Below are 12,162 nucleotides of genomic sequence, written 5' to 3'. Positions count from 1 at the left end.
AAGCCTTTTGAAACACCACAGAAAGCATGTGTAATATAAATGTGTCACGTTTTCCACGCTCTGCATGCATGCAGTGTAAACACACATGACTGGATGTAGGGCAGACTGACTTGCAGGGTTGTAGAGATAACTTTGAAAACACAGTGTTTTTTCCTCAAGGTTACACAATGAAAATAGAACATGTTTAGTTTAGTTAGTTAAATAAAACAAACTGACAATTATATTTAACAAAAATGTAGAAAATGTAGTTCCACAATTCATTTACTGGTCAGTTTATCACATGCTTATACCGATTGATGAATTAAGGAAAGCAATAAAGTGGCCAAAATATTTCATCAGAACAGCTTCTGAAGTTTCTCAGCTCTACTTTTGTAATGAACATCATTATTCTAAAAGATATTTTTTCACTTTGTGTTTTAATGATGATGGAGAGTTCTTTCTAGAAATCTAGAAGATATTCAACCGAATTGACTGGCCATAGAATATGAGTTCCATCATTTTCGTCCTCATCAAACCATTCAGTGACCCCCAGTTGTGCCCTGTGGATGGAGGTTTTATCATCCTAGAAGAGACCATTCCCATCAGGAAATGATATAGGATAAACACTGTAAACCTTTAAGTGAGATTATCATGCAAAGTGCAGGTGCAAGAAGGACACAGTTATGTGTTTATTTTGCCTTGTTAATGGCAAAATTATGTCTTGCAGAAGGCAATGCAAGGCAATGAGATAGTCGTAGACCAAACATACAAACTTATGGAACATGTTTATAAAGAAAAGTAGATTTGCTGCTGTGTTCAGTAAACTGAACTAAAATCTTAGCTGTGTACATGCAGTTTCAAGTTTCACTCATCTATACTTTCTCAAGTTTTGTGGCAACGTTATTCTCATTTCTTAAGCTATAAAAGAGGAAGAAACAAAGAAACTACAATCAGACAAGGTAATAAGTTAGAATAGCTTTGAAATGATATGCATTGATGCACACACTCATTCACATCTATGGGAAAAATCACCAACTATACAATGCTTTTAAGAGATGGTAGGAAATCAAAGAACCCAAAGAAAACCCACACAGACTCTATATGCTGCTGTGCACAATCCCCTCTACCTGTGCACCAGCTGAATGGGACCACAGTTATAAATTTTGCATGACAAAAAGTGAGCTGTTATCGTTAATTTTACAAATATAAATTTTACTTTATATATCATGATAGCTTGTTGCATCGTTTCTGTAACTGTCACACAATTGTAATGCTGAAGTGTGTCTCTACCCCTGCAATTATTATTATGTGGATAATGAAGGTTTGTGTCTAGTATTTCATTGCTGTTGTGGGATAACACACATAATACAAACATTGCATGGCATATTGTAGACCAGACGTGCATATGACAACAAACACATGATAAAGTAATAAAAAATTTTATTTGAAATGATCTTTAGAATGTATATACTGGGTAAGCTGGGTAAAGCAAAACAAAACAAAAAAAACACCAGTGTGTCAACAGAAAGATCATGTGGGAAATAGCTGAACACACACAGGTGTGGTCAAGAGAGACAAACATAACTGTAATCAAACCTAAATGTGCCATGAGTAAGGGACAAGTTGGAATTGCTATAAGCAGAATAAAACAGAAGGGAACACCCTTTATGTCCCTGAATAGAACAGAAACAGCTTATTCAACCTTTTTTAAAAATGTTTTTATACTTTTCATTCTTATATGAAATGCTTTTCATAAAGTCATTATAAAAACAATAAAGTCCATTAAAATAAAAATAACAAGGCCATCTGATAATGGTATCTTTCTGAATGCGGCGAAGGGCTCTTTAATGAAACATTAACTCGGACCTGATGCAACATTGTGACTCAGGCAGTAAGGGAGAAGAGGCGGAGCAGCTTCTCCTTATATAAAGCCTGGTATACAAAGCCCCATATAAACAACACAGCGTGGAGCAAACAGCGCCTGAGGAGTCACATACCTGCACAGCATCGTCTTTATAAAAAATATTTTCTAAAAACTTAGGTTTCTTATAAGAGTAGCACAGCAAAATGAGTCACGTCGACGTTAAGAACCTGAAGCCTACTAACTTTGAGGATTGCTACTACGACAAATATGATTATTACAATCTGACAGACAGATACACGGGTAAGTTAATAAACAAGACTTGAGAAAACTTTTACAAACTACTTTTAATTATTTGTATTCCAGTATGATATCGTTTCTCCAACTTTCTCCTTAGACTTAGACTCCTCTTGTGCTCACGCATGTAAACACACATTTATATCTAGACACAAACATTGAATATAAGCCTAAAATGCAGAGTTCAGGCTGTGTAGGAATGATGGTAAATAAGAGTTCCCTGAATAATTATCTGAACGTCTCATTTTTTAAAGCCATAATTACAAGTAAACCTGGGAAATCGTTTTGATCGCAAGTTATATAGCCTTTACTTTTTTAATAACGACACAGTTTACTGTTATAACTTTCTAGTTACTGCTATTCCTAGTCTAACTCACAATTAATTAATCATATACCAAACCATAGACGCTAGCTTACACTCCATTTTTATTTTATTTCAAAAATAGACCAAAAAGTCAATTAAACCGACTAAAATTAATAGTGGACTGAAACACAAACGCTTCCTAACTACGATTTCGCAACTGATAAACAAAACAATCCAAGTAGCACTTGAAGGCAGCACATATCTAGAGTTTTTAAACGTTCCTTCGAGGCCACGTAACACAAATCGCACACATTTTCAGAAGTGTGCAAGAAATATACTCTACGCAACCGTTGCTTATAAACAGTAAACTATATAAAGATCGTTTTGGTATAGATACACGTGTTTATTAGGTAGCTTCAGCAGGCTTTTTAATCGTGTTCTTGTGTCCGCGCGCTGTTCTGTGTGACCGCTAGAGTGCGCGAGCCGCAAAGGCAGGACGAAGAAGGAGGCCAGCTGCAACACCAACCGTCACAACCCCGCCGGGCACGAGCGCAAAATCGTCGAGAAGCTTCAGAACGCCGAGAAGAAGGCCAAAGAGTGAAGCAACATGTAAATGAACATGTTGAACATCATTTACTTGGTAAAAAAGCAGAATTAAAAATGTTTTAAAACAGTTTTAACTCTGTTTTCAGGTTTGTTCGGACGGCTTGATCTGGAAACCGACCTTTGGCGCCTTGGCGTCGGATTTCTAAAGGCAGAAGATGATAGTAGTATCCCTCCGGCTCATGGTGAAGGTTGGCTGTTCGGAAACGAGCCTCGGTGGACGGTTTAACGTTATACGGGATATGGAGGTGCGCGTGCGCCACACAACCGAGCAGGTGGACGCAGATCGCATTGACGTGCGCGTGCTTGATGATCAGTGATGCTTTTTGTCTTGGTGTTTTTTAAAAAAAAATAAAAAGATTTTGTATTACTAAAATGATTTAACATCTATGAGAAATAAAGACATTTTCCAATACCTTTTCTGCATCGTACCTTTTCAACGATGCGTTTTTGTGCTTCCTTTTTTCTTGGAATGGATATAGATGGAAAGATCTTTTATTTGACAGACTTACTGCATATTTTTTAGATGCACTACATGTATTACACATATCCTGTATAACTATAGTAGTATACAGTAACTATTGTTTTTGTCACAAACACAATCCTGTTATTACACCTGCCTTACAGCTTAATCTCTGTGGAATAACTGCTAGTGCCACATTGCCTCTGTAAACTTACTGTATCTGTCATGATACTACCTAACACTGTTGACCTTCAGTGGGACTACATGCCCACACAGAAAGTCATTAGGTGGCAGAAAAACTGAAGCTATATGTGTTCGGAAACGCTCAAGCAGTATGATGCAGACTGAGACCACTTTGTTTTCACAATGCACAAATCAAATGAACCACAAACAAACAATATTCAGACCAACACTCAATACATTCTGGTTGTGGTTCACTTGTGGGTCACGTTAGTGGGTGTGAGTTCATTTGTTGTGCTCACACATGCATCATAATTCATCGATCTGAGAGACCATTTGTAGCCCTGAAATGAACCAAGTGTCAAAACACCTTTAAAAACCTTCAATAAAACTGCTGTGTGCTTCCTCTAAAAGCTCCTCACAGTTGTAGTCTATGTTCTCCAGTTGGCAGTGACCAATAGATGGCAGTAGGCTAATTTGAGTGAAGTAGTACAAACATGTCAAAGAGGTAAGCTGCAATATGGAAATGAGAGTCTCAAAGGATTATCTAAAGTGCTACTGCATTTCATTTGGAATATTTGGGAAAAAAAGTACATAGCAGGTTGATACAAAACGGGGTCCTGTAGTTTATTTTTCCTCCAAAGCAATACAAAAGTGATTCATATGGATGAGCCATTTAAAGTGAACAGTGTAGCCTGGGTAAAATCCGTTTAACCTTAAGCCAGGAAATGTATTCCAACAATCAAACATGAATATACAACAAATACAGAAAGAGATTAACAGCATTCACTTCCATAGTTGACAAGACAACTTTAATTTAAACTTTAAAGAGTGCCAAACTTTGTGTTTAATTCCTGACATGGCTAATAAGTGAACACACAATTAAAGCAGGGACATTACCAGGGAAAGCCCATCATGTCTGTAGCACAACTATGAGCCATCAGACCAAATCCAGGGCCTTTTTGATTTGTTTATATTCAAGTGCATTCTCTCACTGTGATCTTTCATTGCCCAAGGTGATTACAGTAAGTATAGCATAGATCTAAGACAACCATCACCACCCCAGAACAGATAGGTCATTGTTAGGTTTGAATGTTTTTGATAAACATGTGCTGCCTAACCTAAAAATAATCAAACCTAAATAAAATATAAGCCAAAAGATTTTTTGTCCTATACCCCTTTCCTATCATTCACCAGCCACAACTCAGGAGGTTGTTCTTCTATTATGATGTGTAAAACCAATCATATGTTGCTTCAAACTGCTGTTCATGCTGCATTATAGCAAAGCTCTATTTGCCTTCTTTCACATACATGAGCTTGCGGATGCCTGTTATTATCTGGCGTCAAGAGTGTGGCATCCCTCTCACACAGATAGCATGTCAAGTTTTACTGCTTTGGCTTCCAGCCGTTGGTGTGTGATCATGTGAACACTTTTCTATTACAGCACTTAGGAACCCCCTAATGGTTTCAGATTGGATCTGTTTATAATAACCAGTGTTATCCAGTGAAAGATGTTTGGAGTAATTAAAATTATTATTAGTGTTGTGTCACATAGTTAGATTATTACCTCCTTGAGCTTTGTTTTACTCAAGGGCTTGTATTTAAAACTCTTTTGTTTTAATTAGATTTATGGAAAAATACAAAAGCAGAAGCATTCCCAGGCATAATCTACTGGGAAGTCTGAGAATCTGCTGTAGCTGGATTATTTATTTCTCTTATTATATAAGACAAATTCTGTAAAATGAAACTGGCTTCAAAAAATTTTAAGGTAATGTTTTTAAGATGTTTTCTATGTATTCAATTACATTTACGGCATTTGGCAAACGCCCTTATCCAGAGCAGCTTACATTTTATTTAATTGGTATACAACTGAGAAATTGAGGGTTAGGGACCATGATCAGGGGCCCAGCGGTGGCAGCTTGATGGACCTGGGATTCAAGCATGCAACCTTCTTATTGGTAGTCCAACACCTTGACAACTAGGCTACCACATCCCTCATATTTGTATTCAAATAATCAAAATATTGAACAACAATACAACTTATAAAAATATCACAATTTGCCCTTGCACTTTAAAGCACAGACATTCTCTGTGTTCATGTATTCTCTTGGGTACAATGGTGTGCAGTTTTCTAAGGAAATCGGTTGCCAGCTTGTACAAGGCTTCATGGAGAAATTGCTACAGTTCTTTTATGACTGCAAAAGTAAAATCCCAAACAGTCTTGATGTTTTTCTTTTAATGATATATGCTCTGTTACTTAATAATGCAATACTGAATGTAAAAAAAAAAGGAAATATGATTACTTCTTAGAGCTAAAATGCAACTGAGGCCAACTTCAAATATAACACAAAAGAGCACATTATAATAAATAAAATCCATTTATGTGTATTTTTACATTATCTTGTTTTGTTTGCCTTTAATGGTCTTAAATGATCAGCTATGGTTTTGAGTACTTTTCTGAGGAAGTGGTAACATTAATGTAAAATTAACTGACATTAAGAAAGCTTTCTTTATTTTTACACTTCTAGTGAATGATAAATATTTGTATTACTTTTATTATACAATATTTTGACATTCATGATTGTTCTGCTGTTGATTTCAGGTTCAAAACAAATTTTGACTCGATATTTTTCATACAGTATTAGGAAATATATAGGTAGAGATCTACTAGAGATCTTCTACAAATAGAAAATCAGTTGAATCAGTTGAAATATTAGTTCAATATTAGTTTAACATTATATCATATTAAAACTGAAATACTGAAATGAGCTGAGTCTGGAACATGTATGTGTAAAACTATAGAATTTTCACCTTTATATTATCTAGTCAAAATGTTTTGGATCTGTTCGGTGCTGAATGATTGTTCCAGTTACAAAAAACTGATGTGTTTATGATACTATGCTTATATCGAAACAAAAATGCATTAATCAGTACGTTATCAACGTGAGTGAGCAGAAAGATATTAATTTAATTTAATTTTGATAATAATGAAACAAAGTAAACAAAAAGTGACTAAAGTTTGACTAATGTCAACTAAATGATGCAGAAGCATTTGATGGAAATAGCTAGAATAATACCACCACTGAATTATAGACTATTAACAGGAGAACGGTTTAGTTAACAATAAACATGTATGGCATTAATGGTATTTAGCTGATACCCCTTTTCCAGAGATTTGACTTTCCTTTTTGCAGAGGTAAATTGGCCATGCTGGGATCTGAACTCACTACCTTCTGGTCACAAGTCCAGTGTCTGACTTTGCCACCTCTTAAACCATTTCTTAAAAGGAAGGGTGTTGAAAATGTTCTTCACATTATTCGTGTTGAGAAACAACCTCAGTGTCTTAGCAACAGATGGAGTATCTTTAACACAGAGAAATAAATGTTTAAACATCTCACTTCTTTTAACAGCCTGGAGCTTTTGAGTATAAACTGAAAATGTGAGAGTTTGAACCCCATCTATCTCTATCTTTCAATCTGACCTTGGTTTCTCTTTAAACACATGCTGTGAATGTTTCTGGTGTATCTTACATAAAACACCAGAGGACAAAATTCCATAGAGTACAAAAGACATAAATTTTGACAAGCACTAGTGGATTTGTTTGATTGTAAACCACTGATCAGTGAAAGACAACTGTGAAAATAACTAGCAGCATTTTATTAGCATGTGGAACCATTCAATCAGCCGCATCTTATTAGCATGTAGTACAGTTTTTGCACTCCATAATTTACAAAATGCGAAGACAACATCAAGTTCACAGCAAGAGTTTCTCTGTAAACAATTATGGCAGAAAATCATGTGTCAAAATAGCAAATTTCATTTCCTAATAGTAACAAATGAATGGAGGAATTAACCAACATGTAAATTTAAACAATAAATCAGATATTTTATTTGGATATTTGGAACTTCTATAAAAAATGTGAAACTCACATAATGATTTGCTGATATTAATAATATATATATAAACACAATCTTAATATTTACCACAATATTTCATTCATAACATTGATATATCATTCATGCTTTAAGCTGTAAAGCTTGTGTATTCATGACATAAAAAATATTATTTTAAATAAGGTATTTTAATCTGGCTAACTGCCAATACAAAAACATACACATTTAAGCATACGTACAAGTAGGACTCAAATATATATAAGAACACTGTTGTGTTCTTGTCTGCTGATGAAAGCATGACTATATGCTTCGGATAATGTCTGTGATCCACTTGAAACCTAATTTCATTCAAATTCCATTTTGAGGAATAATGAACAGCTTGGTATTGTATTGTATTTCATTATTACTGAACTATCCAAAGTGCCCCTGTTCCAATTTCACAATAGATCACAGTATGCGAACCTGACTGTGTGAAGGGCTTTTATATGTTAAATTTAGGATTAAAGTTAATGCACTGGCTGAATGGATAACTACATGCACTTAAGTTCAGTCATTAGAGAGCCAGACAGCATGCAGGAGGAAACCAAAAGCAAGTCCAAAAACAAGGGCACCCCAGTACTGTTTGGTTCCCCATTTTCTTGCCCCCTCCCCCTTTTGCCCATCTCTCTTTCTCCTCTTCTCTCCACTGGTAGTTGGAGAAACACCGCCTGTTGCCTAGCAACTGGCCTTTGGAAATTCCAAAAGAACCCATGGAGAGCACAGACTATTCTTTGTGGCATGCTTGTGGCTAAGGTGAGTCTAAAAATCCACGAGCCTACTTCCTATGACCAGGTTGTGCAGGTGAGCAGGTGTCTATGTGCAAGAAACCAAAAAACATTATGTTCATGTGAAATGAAAATGTTAATTATTTCATTTGTTAGAAACATCTGCTAGAGACGCAGCATAGTAATAAGTAAACAAAGCTATTAACATCTGGTGTGTGCATGTGTGTGTGACAGAGAGAGAGAGAAAGAGAGAAAGAGAGAGGGAGAGAGAGAGAGAGAAGGAGGGAGAGAGAGAGAGAGAGAGAGGGAGAGAGAGAGGGAGAGAGAGAGAGTGAGAGAGAGAGAGAGAGAGAGAGAGAGAGAGAGAGAGAGAGAGAGAGAGAGAACATAACTGAAATCCTAATAAAAAAATGTGGTCCTGCAGACTCTTAGTTCCCAAACCTTTTACCAGTGACTGCTTTCAGTTTAAAAACAAAAACCAAAAACCATAGAGAACGTTATAATTAATGCTAGAAGCACAATCCTATTGAAATATTTCAAATATTCCAAACATCACATAAGTATGTAAAATCAAGTTTATTTGAGATGTGCAGTTTTTTTGTTCTGCATTTTTGCCCAAATAAAGAACCCAAATAATTTCCACTGTGTAAAAAAAACCGTATAATATTAATAGTTATTCTTAAAGATTCATTAACAGTCATTACTTATTTGTGTGTTTAACTTATTGAAGTTTAACTTAGGACATGTAGAATTTCACACCAACACCAACACCACCACCACCACCACCACCACCACCAACAACAACAACAACAGGGGTCATGGCTTTGTGTAGGACACTCAGTTTTTTCTGCACCATACTGGCTATTGGCTGTTGGGCTGTGTACAGAGGCTCTATAATGCTTCCCGTTGATGAGGATACAAAGACATTCAGATATACAGCTGTGTGCTTCCAAATTTTTGGCACCTTATGTGTCACCTTATGTGTCCTCTGGGACACAGTGGATTGAGTCGAGTCGTATATCACAGACCTGTAAGAAATCCCTATGTTAATCACTGTGGCTGTGGCTGCCTTCAGAGGAATAAATTTTAATTACAAATAGTCCAAACACTAAAGATTGCAGGTTGCAGGTTCTGACAGATTACTTCAAAATGTTATCCTGTTTGTACATCTGATGGAGCATTTCGCGGCTCTAACAAAGGGATGGTTTCATATCAGAGAGTCTTTGAGAAATCTTTTTCCAGTAGGTTTTGACTGAGATCATTGATCATTGAAAATGAGTAAACGGTCTTAGATCTCAATGTTTATGAGGTTAAACCTCATAAATCCTGATATTCATTCTGTTGCTGCTAATAAAGTATATAAAAAGTAAGTATGTGCAGTCAGTGTGCTTCTTTGATCAGAGAACTTAATTAGAGCAATCAGAACACACACTCTGGCCATAGGTGGACTGTAGGACTGTAGGATGTTCCTCTTGATGTAGCAATGCCTTCAGTGCTAATGTTTGTTTTCTCATTTTTGTATCTCTCCGCCTCCTTTTTCTGGTTCATTATCCTCACCATATAATCCCATTCACTTCCAAATGCTCTTTCACCTGCTCACCTGCTGTTTCTATCCTTCTCCATTTATCTCTTTATTTCCTAAACTCTACCTCCTGCCTATCACTGTTTTCATCCACACACAGTAAATCTCTTTCTTATTGACAGTAATCAGGCTTTCCTCAGCTTGCCAGTGTTGTAATGAGGAGAATCGCCCTTATTGGACCTAATGAGGCTTAATTAATTGAGATGATAACAATCCTGGTCAAATTTAATTTAGATTACAATGCTCACTCCTTTAGTTCCACAGTGTACGTTCATGGTTGTGCCTTGCAACTTTCTCCTTTTGCTTTCTCTTTAGCGCTTTTTACCTCTCTGACAAACAAAGTCACGTTTCGATTTTTATCTGGGGAATGTGTCAGAATGTGCCTGCTCTCCTCAACCTGATGAAAGTCATGTTCGGGTCTAGGGGAGTGTAAACTCCTGCTGATATTTCTCTATCCAACTTTCCTTGAACCTTCTCTACATTTCATTTTGCTGTTGCAATCCATTCTATATATATTATATATGATGTCAAAATGTGGTGCAGAGAAACCAATGCAATGTGTGTTTGATACCACTGGATTCTGATATGAATCAGAATAATATCAAGAATGTTTCAATAGTTATATTTTGGTTTGTATTGTTTTTCTGTTTTTTCCCAATCCCAAATTAAGTGGGATTGGGTCTATTTGGATGCTTCTTGGCAAAGTAGACTGATCTGAATTTGAATAGATGAGTCACAATATAACTTAATTTTATTCAGCACTACGTTTCTGGATTATTTCTGATGCTTGAAACCATTAAGGCATAATAGCAAATGATCAAAACAGGTGTGCTTGGCTGAATCCCAGTGCCTCTGGCAGCAATGTGGAAGTCTGGCAAATGGAAATTGCACAATACTGGCTTCAATAATACATAGCAATGCTGGCTTTAATAATAAAACCCCAACACCGTCTGCTGCAGAGGGCTTCACACATGTAATAGATGCAGCATGGATTCCTGCTTTTGTTTGGCTCCTTTAAACCATTCAGACTCAATGGTAATGATCTGAACAGGTGTGCTGAGCTGAAAGTTTGGACGCTTTAAAAAGTTTGGAATCTGTGCATACAAAGCTGGCTTTAATAACAGACATAACACATTTAGATAGATAGAAAGCTTAACACCACCTTAGAGCTTACAATCAACCGGATTCAAGGCCAGTTGTAAAATATTTATTGCCTCTGTGGCTTTTGAAAAACTTTAGTAGCAAAGACTTAAGATTTCAAGTGATTTGCTTTTTATTCTCTTCTTTTAATTTGCTTAAAGAATTCCTGTGATATTTATCTATGCAATATCCGCAGTGTGCTATGAAGTATTTAAGGCGCAATAAAAGCTCAATTCAGCTTGGTCAATAGCAAAGAAGACTGATACACAGAGTAGAGAAATACACACTCGCATCTCCTCTTCAATCAAATGTCTCTGCATCTCAAGGGTCTGGAGATACGCATGACCTTTTTGACATGCATCCAGAGTGTGCTAAATGAACAAATGCTAATTAATGTGATGCAGTTAACACCCCAGCTGATTGGTAGCACAGCTCTGATCCGTATCATGCTGCTGCTTGATTTGCCAAGCAGTTCAGAGGACACTGGATATGACACCCCGAGCTGGGGTTTATTTAGCCTTCAGGACGGAGGGATATCATTGTTTACTTTCATTACATCTGTTCAGTGAGCTGATTTGACATGATAAGGTGGTGCATGACTTTTAATAAATAGCCAATATATTCCACTGGGAGGCCACATGAGATGCAAGATGACAAGAAGACAAGGAGATGAAAGAGAGAAGGAAATGTTGGACAAGAGCATGAGTGTCCACACAGCGAGTCAACCATGACTGAGAAATAAGAGATAACAATCCTTCAGGAGGAAAACTGGCAGAACAGAGAAGTGACATTGCAAAGTGGAGACAAGAGGACAGGGACAGATAAATGAGACATGTTGCAAACTCCATCAGAGAGAGCGTTCACTCTGGGGGGAGTCAATTACCACCATGTCACTGACCACAGAAAGAGAGAGAAAGGAATGACATATAGAAAACGAGGAGGAACGATAGAAAGCCAAAACTGAGGAGGGCTTTAGAAACAGATTATCCTGAATCCGTGTCTTCACGCGTGTATCATTAGGCATCATTAGAGCAAATTATATAGAGAGAAAGACAGATGCTGCTGCTGGCATGTGTTTATGTGGCACAGTATAAA

The 12,162-nt window shown here is 36.7% G+C and overlaps 1 protein-coding gene across 1 annotated transcript; it reads left to right on the top strand.

The window, feature by feature from the left end:
* Positions 1 to 1,930: 1,930 nt before the first annotated feature.
* nupr1b (nuclear protein 1b) lies at positions 1,931 to 3,459 on the top strand. Its single transcript, XM_060892777.1, has 3 exons — positions 1,931 to 2,143; positions 2,915 to 3,050; positions 3,134 to 3,459. The coding sequence occupies exons 1-2, from the start codon at positions 2,047 to 2,049 to the stop codon at positions 3,040 to 3,042; spliced, it is 225 nt and encodes a 74-aa protein (XP_060748760.1). The 5' UTR covers positions 1,931 to 2,046; the 3' UTR covers positions 3,043 to 3,050; positions 3,134 to 3,459.
* The last annotated feature ends 8,703 nt before the right edge of the window (positions 3,460 to 12,162 follow it).

This window comes from Tachysurus vachellii, chromosome 18 (assembly GCF_030014155.1).
Source record: "Tachysurus vachellii isolate PV-2020 chromosome 18, HZAU_Pvac_v1, whole genome shotgun sequence".
NCBI lineage: Eukaryota > Metazoa > Chordata > Actinopteri > Siluriformes > Bagridae > Tachysurus > Tachysurus vachellii.
The sequence above is the reverse complement of the archived record's forward strand: the minus strand, read 5'-3'. Positions and strand labels throughout refer to the sequence as shown.